Below are 18203 nucleotides of genomic sequence, written 5' to 3' on the forward strand. Positions count from 1 at the left end.
GGAGGAGGAAGAGAAGGAGGAGGAGGAGGAGGAGGAGGAGGAGGAGGAGGAGGAGGAGGAGAAGAGAAGGAGAAGGAGAAAGAAGAAAGAAGAAGAAGAAGTAGGGTGCAAGGTCCAGCCTACCTGGCTTCAGATCCTTCAAGTAACTAACAGGTTAAAAAAAAAGGCAAAGCAAAAAATCCTAGGTTTATCAGGATACATTTTGCCCTTAAGAACTCCCACCTAAGTGTATTCTAGATGGGTATGCTGCAGTAAAAGCTTGGAAATTTCAAAACAAAATAGCTTTCAAACTTAGATGATAAAAGCCAGGCAGTTGCTACTGACTGAGTGAGACTCTCTGAAGCGTTAGCTGTTGGGAAGTTCTCATTCTCATTCCCCAGCTTAACCCAGGTCATGAGTTACTCAGAGGACTGAAGCTACAGAAGGGATCATTTAGATGTGTAAGTGCTTCTCAGAAATGGACGAGGGTCCTTGACCTCAGTTAATTTCCCCCCTGATTACAGAAGGAATGCATGCTCACTGCAGAAAATATGAAAAATACACACACGTGCAAAATAAGTGACAGTACTGTCCTCTAATCCTAGCATCCCCAGCTTCACTGGTCTGGAGGGAGAACACAGAGGAACAGTTCCCCAAAGGCAGCAAAACATATGATGGTTGGAAACTTGGGAGCACAGTAGTCCCTCAACTGGGGGGCAGTTTTGCGTCCCACCCCCAGGATGTTAGATAACAGCCAGAAACATTTTTGTTGTTACAACTTGGAAGATACTACAGGTATGCAGTGAGTAGAGGCCAGCGATGTGCTAAACACCCCACAATACATAAAGCAGCCCTGCATAACAAAACATTAGCTGCTAAAGTGTCAGTAGCATCAAAGATGAGAAACCCTATTCATAAAGCCATCAAAAGTGTTAAGTTCCATTTCTATTTGTTTCACCACAAAATTTCCAAGTTAGGAAATAGCTCTGCCCACAGCCCTGCAGTCAAACCAGGTCCTTGATGCACCAAGAACTATGGTCAGTATTCTGACACATCAGCTCCCAGACTCTTCCTCCTGCGCAGAGTCCCTTGGGACTTAGTCCCTTGATAACAATCTGTCCGTGTTTAGGAAGAGAAGAGCAATCACTCTGAGCCAGCATCTCATGGCTCCAGGGGGCCTTGACCCCTTTCCCTTTCCACAAGGAAGGGGCTCTGACTGGCAGAGGTGTGAGCCCGAGGGAACGTGGGGTGTAGAGAGAGGACTCAGGCTAGACAGGCTGAAAAAGCTCAAATAACCCTCTTAATATCAAAACCCAACCCATAGGACCCTCAAGTTCTCTTCTTCTCTCCCAACTAACTTTGATCTGCTCTAACTTTTGTTCTCTCCTTCCAATTCCATAGAGGAATTTAGAGTTTTGCTTCATGGAGGTTTTTATTCATAATTGGTATGCCCATTGGTACTGTTTGGCAACTGACTTTTCTTCTCCTCAACAATATTTTAGAGATTTTTTCCCCATGTTAACAAAGGGATCTAGTTGCATAGCATTCCATGGCCTGAATATACATCATAGTTTAAGTAACACTCTCCTGTAGACAATCATTTAGGTCATTTCTATTACTTTATTATTAAATATAATACTCCAGGGATAACTTTGAGAACATGCTTTTTTGTGTCACGTGTAAAGTATTTCTCTGCAGTAGACACTGAGAAATCGAATTGCTTTGTAGAAGGCTGCGTTCATTTAAAAGTTTAATGGAAATTCCCAAATTGTCCAAAAAAATGCTGAACTAGGGGCACGCGGGTGGTTTAAGCAGTTGAGCGTCTGACTCTTGGTTTCAACTCAGGTCATGATCTCAGGGTCATAAGATGGAGCCCCGCTTTAGGCTCTGTGCTCAGCAGAGAGTCTGCTTGAGGATTCTCTTTCTCCCTCTCTTTCTGTCCCTTTCCTTGCTGGTATGTGTGTGCTCTCTCACAAATAAATAAATAAATCTTTAAAAGAAATGCTAAACTAATCTAAATTGTCACTGGAAATGTATGAGAGTTCTCATTTCCCCATACTGTCACTAACCCATGACATCATAAAGCTTTTATAATTTTTATCATCTGATGGGTCAAAAAAATATATTATTTCTGTAATTTTGCATTTCTTTGATATTTACTGATGGGTTGAGCAGCTTTTTATATTTTTATATTTTTAGGTCATGTTTGTATTTCTTCTTCTGAAAACTGTCCCTACATTTCCTTTAACAAACCTTTTTGTACCCGCCCCCCCGATTGTTGGGTCTTTTTAAAAATTGTTTTGGAAGGTCTTTACTCTGGATAGGTATTATATATTTTCTTCTGTTATTTATATTTCAACTATTTTCATCCAGTTTATTCTTTATCTTTTAAATTTTGGGGTTGTCATTCATTTTATAAATTTTAAAATATTGAAGTATTCAAATTTATGTGTCATATCCTTTACAACCTCTGTCTTCTGGATGTTCAAGAGGCCTCCTCTCTTTCAAACTTCAGGTATCTTCTTCAGCATTTTCTTTTAAGGTTTTCATCATTCGGATATTTGCATTTACTCTTTAACCCATGCAGACGAGGCTGGCTTCCTGGGCGTGGTGTCCATGAGCCAGTATATACATTCACTAGGAGCCTACACTCTGGAACCAAAGTTCGTGCATTTGAATATTGGCTCCAACACTTACCCGCTGTGTAACATCATGCACATTTCTTAATCTCCCTATGCCTCAGGTTTCTCATCTTTAAAATGGGGATAGTGACAAGATCCTTGGGGCGCCTGGGTGGCTCAGTCAGTTGGGCATCTGACTCCTGGTTTTGGCTCAGGTCATGATCTCAGGGTTGTGAGATCGTGCCCCACGTTGGGCTCTGTGCTCGGTAGCGTGGAGTCTGCTTGTCCCTCTCCCTCTGCTCCTCCCCACTCATGCTCTCTCTTTCTCTCAAATAAATAAATAAATAAATAAATAAATAAATAAAATCTTAAAAAGAAATAAAATGGTGATAGTGACAAGATCCAGCTCATATCATTATTTTGTTGGCATAATGTAACCCAGGTAAAGCCCTTAGTATGACATTTGGCATGTAGTAAATGTTCAGTGAATGTTTGCTTTTATGTAAGGATTTTTCCTATACTGATTTTCAATAATTTTTTTTGTAAGTGTCAAGACTTACCTCTTAGGTGAGTCTGTTTCATGCAATACTGACCAGGTTTTGTTCTGCAGGTTCCCAAATCCAAAAGACATCCATGGAAGGGCATTGAGAGGTTGCATAATCTACAAATCATACCTCTAACATCTCCAAAGTATAGGAGAAAAAAAAAAAGGGAAAATAGAAGTGAGACCAGCAAGCAAGAAAGAGAGAGAGAGAGAAAAAATAGTGATAATAGTGATTTTCAACTTAAAAAGGTAAGCAATATTTAAAAAATTAATTCTAAAAACTCATATAAATTAAAATTATTTTTATTTTGAAAATGGGGGCAATGTCAAAGCATATGCTACATTCATGAACTGGAAGCCCCCAGAACAGATACTAATTAGATATGAAGCCAGGTGGTCTAAACAATTTAGCTGGTAAAAACTTACTGAGTTCCTCAGTGCCTCATTAAATCAAACCAGTTATTTAGGCAGAAAATTTAATTTCATCCATTCACTATTAGGCCATCACTTCAATGTTTAAGACAGTACATTATATATAGTAGGTTCTCGGGGTGCCTGGGTGGCTCAGTCATTAAGCGTCTGCCTTCGGCTCAGGTCATGATCCCAGGGTCCTGGGATCGAGCCCCACATCGGGCTCCCTGCTCCGCGGGAAGCCTGCTTCTCCCTCTCCCACTCCCCCTGCTTGTGTTCCATCTCTCGCTATGTCTCTCTCTGTCAAATAAATAAATAAAATCTTAAAAAAAAAAAAAAAAAAATATATATAGTAGTTCTCTGTGACTATTTATTGCCTGATTAATGTTTACATATTGGTTATCTTCAGCACTTAAATTTAATGCTTAAAATGTTATTCATTTTGGTTACATAGAAATAGCCCGAGATTCTTGAACTTAGTCAACATAGGTAAGATTGGAAGCCATTATCTAGAAGATTGGTTTCCAAATTTGACCGTGCATCCCATTTATATAAACAGTTAAAATAAAATAAACACAGATTCCCAGAGGCTCTACAGACCTGAGTTAGAATCTGTTGGAGGTGGGGCTCGGAAATGTGTATTTCAGATATGCAGAAACAGCTGAGGGCATGTGATCTGGACCAGTGTTTGAGAACCACTAGTTCCCCTGAATTCAGAAATCTCCTTTATACCAACTTCTGCAGGGAGCCTTGGCTAGTGACTCGTCCCCATTAAAAACACCTCAGATTGTTCAAAGATTCTTCTGAAACTTAGACCAAATCTGTCTCATTGTTCATAGTTCCCATCTTTTAACATAGGAAGACCATTGCTGTGTCGCTCCTATTCACTGACAACCCAAAAGAAGAGTTTACTAGACATTTTGCACATTGTATTTTCCATCTCCATCTGCCATATTCAGGGTTAGAAAATATCACTTTTAAGAGAAAATAGTCTAGCTGATGAGGCTAATTAACCTCTGTTGACTGTTCTCTACAAGTCCAACCTCCTCTCAAGATACTTTGGAAATTTCCCTTTGGTTCTCTCTCTGAGCATGCCAGACTTTCAATCCATAATCAACAATCCATCAACAAATAATTGTTTTTAAGAACTAAGCTTATGCCAAGGACTCTGCTCGGCAATTGACATGCATTAGCTCAATCATTTCTCACAGGAAACCTCCAGGCAGGTATTATCATTGCTCACATTTCACATAAAAGAAAACTAAGCCTCAAGATTTTAAGTAGCTTGTGCTAGTCGCAGAGACAGGAGTTTAAAAAGGTCTATTGCAATCTAAGGCCCTTGTTCTAAGCAAGCACACCGTGTCCTAGAGCTGCCTACCTTTTTTGTATCCCAAACCTCCTGATCTTGCCCTTTTCTTTCTGGGTATTTTGATTCTTACTAGATTCTGGGTCCATTGCCTGCCCAGAATACTGGGGCTGCTTAGTTCTTTAAGACGTGCCCAAGATAGTTTTCCTCCTGCACTTATGGCTTCTCAATCTCACCACTTGCCCTTAGAGACCCACTGCATGGCTTGGACCTTTGGCACCAGTGGTCCCTCCAAGGTGGAGAGCTCAGAGGAGGCTAGCTCTTTCTCTGCCTTGCCTGAGGCCCATGGACTGTTTTCCTGGGGGAGATCTGCTCTAGCTTCTTTCCCTCCGTCTCAGAGGGCCCTTCCTCCTCCTGATCCCACACCTAGTATCCACAACCTTCTTCCTAAAACCTTGGCTCTGGCATTCTTTATGGCTGAAGATGATACCTTAATTTTTAGGCTTTTTTGTTGTCTATATCTGTTCATTTGCCTAAGTATTTATAAATATTTCTCAGATCCCATTTCCTTTCTTCCAGTGTCTTTTTATCTGAAAACTGATTGTTGGTTTTATTAACATTAATATAACATGATATATTCCAATTTGACAACTAAATTTAAAGCTTCGGGTGTTAAGTAAAATGAATAGTTTCTTTACATGATTAATTCTGAACGATACTATTCTATGACTTTATTTATTAACAGGAAACAAAAGATTTTTTTATATATAATTATTTAAAGGTATATTGTAGATCATATCTAGTTATTTAAATATATATTATAAAATCATGATGATGGTGAGCTTTTAGTTTTTATTTGATTTTATTTTTTAAAAGATTTTATTTATTTATTTTAGAGAGAGAGAGAGACAGCATGAGTGTGAGGGGCAGAAGGAGACGGAGAGAGAGAGAATATGAAGCAGACTCCATAGTGACCGTGGATCATGGCACTGGGCTCAATCCCAGGACCCTGGGATCATGACCTGAGCTGAAACCGAGAGTCAGACGCTCAACCGACTAAGCCACCCAGGCGCCCCAGATGGTGAGCTTTTTAAATAACCACTCCTTACTTCAAGGTTTCTCTTTATGCTGAATTTTCTTCTTTTACCCTCACATCTTCCCTGTGTATCTGGCAAAATTAATGCAGTCCCCTTCCTGACTCATTTTTTCATGATACTCAAGACACTGAAGATGTTCTTGTGTGATTTTCTACCTATTCATATGCTCCTCTCCACAGTTTTTCCAAGAGGCTGGTAGAAAGATGTACAATGCAGCCGAGACCTAAGCTTTGCAGTGTGAGTGTCCCAGTGCCCTCCCTGTTGTGTGCTGTACTTAGTGATGAGGCGGTGTGGGAGCCAAAGGCCACAAACTGGCGGTCCAGGGGCCAGACTGGTTTGTTTAACATGCACAGAGCTTTCAAAAATCAGTTGTGAATATTAAAAAATGGGGAGAGTTTTCCTACAAACCTGATTTCTGGTTTCTCTTGAAGAATCAGAAGGTTTGGTGATTGCTGGGCTCTCCTTTCTCTATGACAGCAAACTGTGTAGCTGGGCACTGGCTGTCCCCACTCTTGTTTCATTGTTTGCTAGCTTCCCCCAGTGATATGAGCTGACCAGATGCTTGAGGCATTTCAGTTAGTGACCCCAGTCTTTGCTGCTCGTGGTCTCCAAGTCTCAATATTAGAATTTCATTTATCTCTGGGATGCATTCTAGATTCTTCCTAATGAAATGCGGTGTCCAGACCAACACATCTTCCATCACTTGGAAGCTTGTTGGACACGCAAACTTGGGCCCCACACCGACCTGTTGAATCAGGTTCTGCATTTTAGCAAGATTCCCAGGTGACTCATTTGTTCATTAAATGTTGGGACTCTAAGGAAATCCTGGGTTCAGCATAGAGTAACTGTCTTCATTATCATCTTACCACTTCACTGAGAGGGAGAATTCCCATAATGGTGCTTGAACATGCCTGTTTGGAGGTATTACCTTCATGCATATCTACCTAGTATGAAGGGCCTTAGGAATCCTATAAAAGGAATTGAAAGTGCCCTATTATCTCCTTTATTGGTTCTTTTATAAATGAAGGAATGCTGGAGATGATGGAGAAGAGCACATTTAACAGGAAAAGTGCTAGAAGGCCTGTGTCTATGCTTTGGTTTAATTAATTTGTTTTCTTTGCCATTATTTTTTTAAGATTTTATTTGAGAGAGAGTGAGAGCGAGAGAGAGTTTGGGAGGAGCAGAGGGAGAGGGACAAGCAGACTCTGTGCTGCTGAGCAGGGGGCCCAACATGGGGCTCAGTCTCACAGCCCTGAGATCATGACTTGAGCCCAAATCAAGAATGGATGCTTAACCACCTGAGCCACCCAAGTGCCCCTCTTTGCCTATCTATAAGAGCTTCCAGACTCATTTGGTTAGCTCCAGCTTAGTTATAACAATAGCAACAAGTGGCTATCTAGAAGCTCAGTTTTCTCGTCTATAAAATGGGAAATAACAGGATTTAACTCATAGGGTTGTCCTGAGGGTTCAATGAATTAAAGCAAATGTAATGTTTAGACCAGTTCCTGGCATATAGTATATGCTCAGTAAGTGTTAGGTTGCACTACTTGTTTAAAAGTGCTTCCTTAGGCCTTGCTATATACACCTTAATTACCTTATTTAAGGTCCTCTTCCACTGATACTGTAATTCTGCAATCTTTTAGATAATTTTCCCTCTTTTTGATTTATGTTTTCTTTCTTAAAGATTTTATTTGTTTATTTGACAGAGAGAGAGAGCACAGGCAGGGGGAGTGGCAGGCAGAGGTAGAGGGAGAAGCAGGCTCCCCACTGAGCAGGGAGCCCGATGTGGGGGGCTCGATCCCAGGACCCTGGGATCATGACCTGAGCCGAAGGCAGTTGTTGCTTAACCAACTGAGCCACCCAGGCGCCCCTAATTTATGTTTTCTTAATGACTTACCACTCAAGAGGCAGAGTAACATAAAAACACCACTGAAGACAGTCCTTCTCATTCTTCTATTTCTAGCCAAAAAAAGAAAATGGAAGGAAAGAAACATCTCACCATTAAATCTTTCCTGGGGAGGAAGTAATGAAGTTACACATTTATGTTAGCTATTCCAAAGAGGGAAATAACTGGCTAAGTTTCTTTTACTTCATTAAGAAAGTATAAATAAATTTAGTTTGTGAAAGAGGGGGAAAAAATACCTGTCTTTATTAAAAATTCACCATAAAAGTTCTCCTAGCTCTAGAGTATTTTAAGTTTAGCTGTCTTTTTATTACCAAATACCATTCCCTCCCTTACTTTCTTTCCTGAAGTATAGTTGTTTAAAACAAAACAAAAAAAATGAAATGAGATAGATTATGTTTCTAGAATAATATCCTGTTAAAATCCTTTTAACTATTAGCCTAAAGGGAAATATTTATGTATGCTTTCTCATAAACTAATGCTTTTGTTGCAAATGATCACATTTATAAGGTAGAGCATTATATGAAAGTTAACAATAGTTAATACTTATTAAAATTAAGGGCAAGAAATAGTCAGATTGGCTAAAATTTAGTTATTTATGACCTACCTGCCTTCTTGAAGGTTTTTGGGAATTTTCCTAGGTCTGAATTTCTTTAAAGGTTAACAACAAATAAAATTTCTGATGTAATGAAGTCTGTTGTAACTGAAACCAACAAGGCAAGTTCCTAATCCACTAGATTCCAAACGGTTTAAACAGTAAAAATTGTCCAAGTAGACAAGATTTTTTCACTTGTGTACTCTGATGTGTATGGAACTTAACATGAGCCAGCACTTAAACTCATTAACTGGAAATTTGGCTAAAGATTTCTATGTTTACTATACTACATATAAGTTAGTTTAGATATATTTTGCTTAGCATAATACTCTCTAACTTCATCCATATCATTGCAAATGGCAAGATTTCATTCTTTTCTGTGGCTGAGTAATATTCCATTGTGTGTGTGTGTGTGTGTGTGTAGATAGATAGCACATCTTCTTTTGACTACCCTTTTTATTTTGTGCATCTTCATAATACACTTGTAACTTGGGAATATGTGTAACATTGCTTTTTGCTTTATTTTTACAAAAACAGTATCATACTCTGTATTATTTTTCCCTTTGTATTTTACTTAAAAATATGTTGAAAATCTGTCTCTGTCAGTCTTTAAAATTACTTCATAATTTTTCATTGCTGTATAATATTTTTGGTATGTGATAAACCATAGTCTACCCCTTCTCTGGTTGATGAGGACGTAGGCTATTTTTGTTTTTTTATGACAAACAATGTTGCAGTGTGTATATATGTCCTTGGATATATATATGCAAGTTGTTTCTCTAAGACAAATCCTGAAAAGTGGAATTGGTTGTCATAGAGTATCTTCAGGTAACATTTTAATAGATACTTTCAAATTGCCCCTGAAAGTAACTATCAATTTTCCTACCACCAGCAGAGTATTAGTACTTTTCCTGTCATATCCTCATTAATTCTGAATCAAAGATTTGCAAAATACTTACTACTATCTAAAAATCTAAATTAAGGGGCGCCTGGGTGGCTCAGTCGTTAAGCGTCTGCCTTCGGCTCGGGTCATGATCCCAGGGTCCTGGGATCGAGCCCCGCGTCGGGCTCCCTGCTCCACGGGAAGCCTGCTTCTCCCTCTCCCACTCCCCCTGCTTGTGTTCCCTCTCTCGCTGTGTCTCTCTCTGTCAAATAAATAAATAAAATTAAAAAAAAAAAGATAAAAATCTAAATTAAAATAACATTATATCTTGGCATATCCAGTTGGCAAAGATGAAAAAATAGATTATTACTGACAAAGGTTATTCGGAAATATGCACTTGTAGTCACAGTGTGGAGAAATGTAAATGAGTGTGTGTATTAATACGTATATCCCATCAGCACATGTACTCATATGCATATATGCACACACATAATTCATATCACACCACAGCTATGGACTCGTAGCCTGCTTTAAAAAAGAAAACTTCATATTTTGAATATTTATTTTTTCACTAAATATATCTTGAGTATATTTTTAAAGATTCTGTGTTACTCAACCATATGGACTTAGTATAATTTATTTAATAATTCCCACATATTTGGGTAGTTCTCATTATATTTTTGTTCACGTTTGAATGTATCTTTAGGATAAATTTAAAGAAGTGGAGCTACTGGGACAAAGACAAATTTTTAAAAAAAGTAATACCAGGGGTACCTGGATGGTTAAATCAGTTAAACGTCTACCTTCGGCTCAGGTCATGATCCTGGGGTCCTGGGATTGAGCCCCACATTGGGCTCCCTGCTCAGCAAGAACCTGCTTCTCCCTTTCCCTCTGCTGCTCTCCCTGCTTGTGCTCTCTCTCTCTCTCTCACTCTCTCTGTCAAATAAATAAATAAAATCTTTAAAAAAAAGTAATACCAATTTAGAGCAATAGTGTGGCATATTCATTTTCAAATCCCCAGTGCTTAGCTAGCACTTTGCCTAGACTATAATAAGCTCTCAGTTAATGCTAATTTTTCTTCCATTCCTTCTGGATATTTTCCTTTTGCTCACATATCTTCGTGGCAAATTTGTCTTTGGCTCTGATGGTCCACTATTAGGCAATTAATTTCTTGAATCAAGGTGACATTATCTGATTAGTCAATTCTCAAACATATGTTTATACAGATACAACCTCTTAGTTATAAATCATGAGGATATTTTCCTTGATATACATGATCTGTATCTTCTTTCCTTTAATGAGAATTTGTTTTTGAGATTGATATCTATAGGAAATAGGTTTTGGTGTAAGCAAAGAAATCAGTATGGAGAGTGGGCCCTGAGAGTGGCCACTGGATGTCTTGGAGCTTGGGATGGAAATTTCTATCTGAGATATTCTAGGAAAGGTGACTGGCCAGGGCGCCTGGTTGGCTCAGTTGGTTGAGAATATGACTCTTGATTTTGGCTCAGGTCATGATCTCAGAGTTGTAAGATCGAGCCCTGCATCAGGTTCCACACTCAGGGGAAGTCTGTTTGAGACTCTCTCTCCATCTCCTTCTACCCCTCCCCACCGCTCTCTCTCTCTCTCTCAAATAAATAAATAAATCTTAAAAAAAGAAAGGGGACTGGATATAAAATAATGATACTCCAGTAAATCACAGTACATACTATATGATTGCGTTGAATATATGAAGTTCAAGAATAGGCGACATGAATGTATAGTGATTGAAGATAGAATAGTGGTTAACTCTGGGAAGGAGGACTGACCCGAGGAGGAACGTGACATTTAGTATTCTACCAGCCTTGATTTCTTACCCACAGTAAGAGGAGTGTGTATGACATACATGGGCTGGTGCCTGTCCTGTGGACACACAGATGCACACACTGCAGAGTACCACTAGGGAGTCACATTTTTGAAACTTCCCTCTATTTTCTGGTAGATATTGTGATGAGGAAAAATGGGAAGAGGCATAATTTTAACTTTATGCCAGGAGAATAAGAGCAGGGTTCAAAAGTGCTCTAATATTTATGGTAAGAGGAGGGATTTAATTGTGGAAACTCTGTCATCCTGTTGTTTGCTGAGGACTAATGCTGAATTATATTGCTTCGGAGCTGGAAAACCCTGCCAGCCACGTGCTGGCATCTAGAGCTAGAAAATTCTTTTCTTTTTCTACTTTTGGTTTAAAAGTCTACTATACTTTTTGTGTGCCTTTGACTTCTTTAGCTTAGACAGAAGCCCCTAATTCATCATTTCTCCACCCTTAGTCCTATAAGATGATTTGAATAATGTTACATGGTTATGTAACATTTGGAAAAAATGTTTATGATATTCACAGAAAACTTAAATATACTTTGAACTGTTAAAAGTTCTGAGAATTACTGAGTTGTTTAAACCTGATCTGGCCTGAATTTATTTGGCCAGCTGGCTATTTTTTCTTTCAATGTTTCTTAATATCCTTAAGAGCAAGTTGGGATCTGAATCATGTCCCCCTAGTAACCGTATTCACCATAAAGATGATGATTGCTTGCAATTCTTTCTCACTCCTCATTCTACGAAGCTTGTTTGGGTCCATAATTACTTTAAGAAAGCCTTCTGATATTTAGGATAGAAAACATTTTTATTCTCATTTGGGGAGATTCAGGGTCAGAGAGGTTACAACAGTTCCGTAATGTGATACAACGAATAAACAGAGATCTGGGACAAAAAATAACCAAGTGTTCTCATTCTTCATGAGGCTGATTTCTAGAGAGTCTGAACTTCTTTTAAGGGTGATGGAGATGTTATAGTAGCGTGAGAATATCGTAGTTTATATGCAATAATAACTAGACTCTATAGCAGTGTAAGATTCTAAACCAAACTTTAGATATTGCCATTTATTCCTTTATTCAATAAGTACTTATTGGTCTCCTACTATGTGTCAGATACTATACAGCAAAAAACAAGATAAACAACAGCTTGCCCCCATGAAGTATATATTCTACTGAGAGAAAAAGAAAACCAGAAAGTAAATATACGCGTGTATAAAAAATAAATAAAATAACATCAAATAATGATAGGAAAATAAATAGAGAAATGTGATGGTGGATAGGAAATATCTATTAGAGTTCCAGCAGGTGTTATGGGTTGGATTGTGCCCCTCCAAAATTCCTATAAAGTCCTAACCCTTATACCTCAGAAAGGAAATAGGGTCATTGCAGATATAATTCATTAAGATGAGGTCATTAGAGTAATCCTAATCCAATATGGCCAGTGTCTTTATAAAAAGGAGAAAGTTGTATACAGAGACACACACCCAGGGAGAACATCATGTGAGGATGAAAGCGGAGACTGGGATGATGCATGTACAGGCCAAGGAATGCCAGAGATTCTCAGCAGACCACCATTACCTAGGGGACAGGCATGGAACAGACTCTTCCTCCCAGCCCTCTCGGAAGGAGCCAACACTGTTGACAACTTGATCTTGGGTATCTAGCCTCCAGACCTGTGAGACATAAGTTTCTGTTGTTTAAGCCACCCAGTTCATGGTACTTGGTTGTGGCAGCCCTGGAAAACTGATACACCAGGAAACAGGTGGCATGCTCACGGAAAACGAATTTAATGAAGGGAAACTAACAATGAGGCTGAAACATTCCAGGCCCCCAAATAGGAAGCAACTATTACGCCTGAACCTGGAGGGATAAGGGAAAGGAGCCATTACTGGAACTTCATGGGAGGTTATAGTTATAAAAGTGGCCAACTGTTAGGAACTTGGGGGAGGAACATGGCCACCACCAACCAGCAACCTAGCATAGGGGGAGCTAGGGAAATACATGCCCAGATCCTTCTTTCCTCCTGCCCTCCTATTTTCCATCATTGCTTCCCATTGGCAAAACCCAATGAAGGGGGGCCTGGGTGGCTCAGTCGGTTAAGTGTCTGCCTTCAGCTCAGGTCATGATCCCAAGACCCTGGGATCAAGCCCAGGGGCTCCCTGCTCAGCGGGAAGCCTGCTTCTCCCTCTCCCTCTGCCCCCCCACCCCAGCTTTGCACTCACACTCTAGCACTCTCACTCTCTCTCTCTCAAATAAATAAATAAAATCTTAAAAAAAACCAAAACGATGGAAAGAGAGATCAAGGAATCCTGGTTGATTTATCCCATGAAGGTCAGCTTTCTAGGGAACAGAGTAGAGTAGAGATGGGTGGATGGTGTGTTCAGAGGAACAAATGGGAAATATTTAGCAGTGGTTAGAGATGGTCTTTTTGAGGAGATGACATTTGAGCTGAGACTTCAGTGAAACAGAAATCATAGGGAAGTGTGTTCCTGCAAAGGGAACAGCAGGAATAAAATCATTGAGGTGGGAATGAACTAAATATACTTGAGAAACAGAAAGACAGCCAGAGGGTGCCTGGTGTGGGGAGCTCAGGGAAGATGTACATGATCAACTCAGAGAGGTAGACAATCATTGGAGCATTTAAAGCTTTGTGAAGTGATAGTAAGACTTTTCTTGTAAGTGTAATGGGAAGCAAATGGAGAATTTTAAGTTATTGAGATGTGAGGTGAGGATCCCTTTAGCTGCTCTGTGGAGGCTTGCTGTAGGAACGTGAACATAGAAGCAGGATCCCTGCTTAGGAGGCGATAGAGGTGGCCAGATGAGACATGATGCTGGCTTGCACAAAGGTGGTAAAAAAGGAGGTGGAGAGAAGTGGACAGATTGAGGGCCTGTGTTTAAAATAGGGAAGACAGGACTTGTTCTTGCCTTGCATGTGGGAAGAAAGAAAAAATGAGGAATTGAGGTTGCTATCTAGGATTTTTGGCTTGAGCGATTCAGTGGTTATCGTGATATTTACTGAGATAGGAAAATGAGGGAAAGAGCAAATTTGAGAGGAAGACTGTGAGTTCTGATTGGGATATGTTATGTTTTAAATATTCTGTAAACTTCCAAGTAACATGTCAAGAAGCAGCTGGCTATGAGTCTCAATCTCAGGAGAGAATTCAGGGCTGGAAATATAAATTTGATGTGTTATTTGAAGCATGTATATAAGATTGGATGGAATTGCCTACTGCAAGATTATACATAGAGAAGAGATGTCTTTTTCTGGCAATATGAAAAGCTAGAGATTCTGAAACTCATGTCTGCTACGTGACATCTAAAAATACTCAACAACAATTAAGAAAAACCAAACCTTTTGAAATAATCAGATGAGCCCTTTAAGAAACTCATGAAAATCCTCTGAGGTTAGGAATAAAGGGGTACAGGGGAACCTGGAGGTAAATGTTATGGACTGAATATTTGTGTCCCCCCCAAATTCATATGTTCAAGCCCTAATCCCCAGCGTGGCTGTATTTGGAGATGGGACCTCTGAGGAACTGTGAGGTTATAAGGTTAGTAACTTTGAGGTTAAATGAGGTTAAAATAGGATTAGTGTCTTTATAAGAAGATACCAGACCTCACATTCCCCCCTACCTGCCCCAGCACATTTGTTGAAGGAAGGTCCACACGAAACCACAGTGAGAACGAGGCTATCTACCATCCAGGAAGAGGGTTCTTTTTTGTTTTAGTTTAGTTTTTTTTTTTTTTAACCAGAAACCAAATTTACTAAAATATTGATCTTAGACTTCCAACCTCCACAGTTGTGAGAACATAGATTGTTTAAGCAACCTAATCTGTGATTTTTTGTCCTGGTAGTCAGAGCAGACTAAGACAGTAAGTGAACCCTGAATCCCTTGCATATATTAAAGCCATTGGTTGTGGGTGTCTTAAAGCTATGGAGCATAAGGGATATTGGAGGCAAAGTCTGGGGACGTTGGATGTAGGTTTACCACCTTACATAGTAATCACCTTATACAAATCCAGGACATAGGAAGAGCTATGTTCTTGGATAAAGGGTGAACCAGAAAAAGAAAACTCACCCCACAGAAGCAGACTGCAATGTTGGCTGTGGTATTACTGGAAGAAGGTAAAAGAAAAATGCCTCCTCTTAAGAATATCTTTCATAGATTTGGCTGAATTTTTATTATCTCTGTGGTCCTAAGAACTACACATTAAGAATTGTAGTTTATTTATTTATTTTTTTAAAGATTTTATTTTTAAGTAATCTCTACACCCAACATGGTGCTCGAACTCACAACCCTGAGATCAAGAGTCACATGCTCCATGGACTGAGCCAGCCAGGCACGCCTAGGGATTATAGTTTAAAGTAGACTCTGGTGTCCTCAGGCACAGAACAAAAGCAACACAAATCCTCCTTGGAGGACTCTTCCTTCCTGTCAGGTCTCAAAAAATTTCCACAAATTTAAAGCAAACTTAAAATACATAAGGAAACAAGCTACTTTGAACGAGGCTTAGCAGAAACAATATGCAGAACTAGAATTGCAAGATATTTAAATTTGGAATTATTAAATACAGAATACAAAAGAGTTTTTTATATTGCTTAACAAAATAAAAGGAAGAAATAAAACCTGACAAAAGAAATAAAAGACAACCAAAGTGAGCAAATAGATTGGGAAAATATAGAAGTAACAGAAAACAACAAAGAAATAAAACAACAACGAAATAAAGCAACAGAATTCTGCATAGAAATACAAAGATATGAAAAATGTGGCAGATTAAGTGATAGAAGGTGTGTAAAAGATAAAGTTACAAAAAGAGATAAGAGAGAGAATGTGGGAAGAGCAACTTTCAAAAGTTGATGGTTGATAATTTATGAAAGTCATGGTTTTTCAGAAGTGAGATGTTAAAAGTAGCCCAAGAGAAACGACATTCCATAAACAAAGGATGGCAGTGACACCGACACTTGACTTCTGAACAGTAGAACCCAGAAGATGCGGAGGAGTGTCTTCAATGTGTGGAGATAAAATAACCAGCACCCTAGAATGTATATGCAGAAATTCTGTATTTCAAGAATGAAGATTAAAGAACTTGCAGTAAAAGAAAAAATGGAGTTTACCACCCCAAAAAAGAAATTTGCCCAAATGAATTTCTAGAAGATATACTTCAAGAGGAAGGAAAATGGTCCCCAAAATGGTTTGAGATACAAGACAAAATAGTGAGTAAAGATTATGATAAACCCTATAGGAATATATAAACAAATATTGATGTTATAAAACACAAATAATGCTTAAGTTACGGAGTTAAAATTAAAATAGAGCTGGGTGCCTGGGTGGCTCAGTTGGTTAAGCGACTGCCTTCGGCTCAGGTCATGATCCTGGAGTCCCTGGATCGAGTCCTGCATCGGGCTCCCTGCTCGGTGGGGAGTCTGCTTCTCCCTCTGACCCTCCCCCCTCTCATGTGCTTTCTCTCTCATTCTCTCTCTCTCAAATAAAGAAATAAAAAAAAATCTTAAAAAAAAAATAAAATAGAGCTAAATTATAGGGTCACGATTGCATATGAAGAAGCAAGGTAATTGCAGTTAAAGCATTTCAAAAGCTTTATATTTATGTGAGGTAAGACTGTATTTTGTTAAGCTAAGTGTCCATTTATAGTCTAGTGACTAAGAGAATAGAAATAAGGTGTATATCTTCCAAACCAGTTAAGGGAAAAGACAGAATGAGAAAAAATATCTGCAGTCAGTTTAAGTGTAAGGAGAAAGGTGGAGGGAGAGAGACAGAGACAGAGGTAGAGACAGAGGCAGAGAGACAGAGAGGTGGAGGGAGGGAGGGGAGGGTGGAAAAAATGAAAGCTTGAAATAAGATGGAAAAATAAATCCAAATAGGTTAGTAATTGTAACAAATTTAAATGGACTTAGTTCTACACTTAAAGATTATAGGTTATCGGGGCACCTGGGTGGCTCGGTCGTTAAGCGTCTGCCTTGGGCTCGGGTCATGATCCTGGGGTCCTGGGATTGGGCCCCGCACCGGGCTCCCAGCTCCGCGGGGAGCCTGCTTCTCCCTCTCCCACTCCTCCTGCTTGTGTTCCCTCTCTCGCTGTCTCTCTCTCTGTCAAATAAATAAATAAAATCTTTAAAAAAAAAAAGATTATAGGTTATCAGGATAGCTTTTAAAAAAGATATTTGTATATTGTTTATAAGATATACACTTATTAACACAAGGACAAAATAAAGTCAGGAGAAAGAGAATGGAAAAAAATATCCAAGGTAGACATAATCAAAAGAAATCTGGTGCATTTATATGTGTGTCTAACTAGAATTTAAAGAAAAAATATAGTACGAGAGATAAGAGGGATTACTATATAATGATACAGAATTCAATTTTTCAGACAGATAGTACTAAATTTGTATATTAGTAATAACATAGCTTCCAAATACATAAAGCATATAGATAGTAGATAAGTGATAAACTAATCAAACTAAAGCAGCAATGGACAAATAAACTATTTAATACATATCTCTCAGTGTTTGATAGATCAAAAAGAGAAAAAGATAAAGAGAATTGGAGGAATATGATGAATAATCTGGTTTTTTTTTTTTTTTAGAGAAGGAGAGAGAGAGGATAGGGGAGGCTCAGAGAGAGAATCTTAAGCAGACTCCACACCCAGCGCAAAGCTTGACTTGGGGCTCAATCTCAGAACCCTGAGATCATGACCTGAGTTGAAATCCATAGTTGGACACTTAACCAACTGAGCCACCCAGGTGCCCCCAAAATGAACAATCTTGATCTAAAGAACAAATGTATAGTACTTTGTACTTAGTAATTGGAGAATATATCTCTTTTCAAGAACACCCAGATCATTTTTATTTTTTTAAATGTATATGTAATCTTTTATTTATTTTTTTCTTAGATTTTTTACTTAAATTCTAGTTAGCTAACATACAGTGCAGTATTGGCTTCAGGAGTAGAATTTAGTGATTCATCACTTACATACAATACCCAGTGCCCATCATAACAAGTG

General features: G+C 38.9%; 1 protein-coding gene across 1 annotated transcript in view; it reads right to left on the reverse strand.

The window, feature by feature from the left end:
• The window catches only part of CUNH9orf57 (chromosome unknown C9orf57 homolog), a gene marked incomplete at its 5' end in the record, with an annotated part of 3733 nt that extends 392 nt beyond the window's left edge, over nucleotides 1-3341 (reverse strand). Inside the window, one exon of the mRNA XM_032427485.1 lies at nucleotides 3161-3341. Coding sequence (XP_032283376.1) covers nucleotides 3161-3341 — 181 coding nt within the window. The remainder of the gene's footprint in view (nucleotides 1-3160) is intronic.
• Nucleotides 3342-18203: the final 14862 nt, after the last annotated feature.

This window comes from Phoca vitulina, unplaced genomic scaffold (genome assembly GCF_004348235.1).
Source record: "Phoca vitulina isolate PV1807 unplaced genomic scaffold, GSC_HSeal_1.0 scaffold37, whole genome shotgun sequence".
NCBI lineage: Eukaryota > Metazoa > Chordata > Mammalia > Carnivora > Phocidae > Phoca > Phoca vitulina.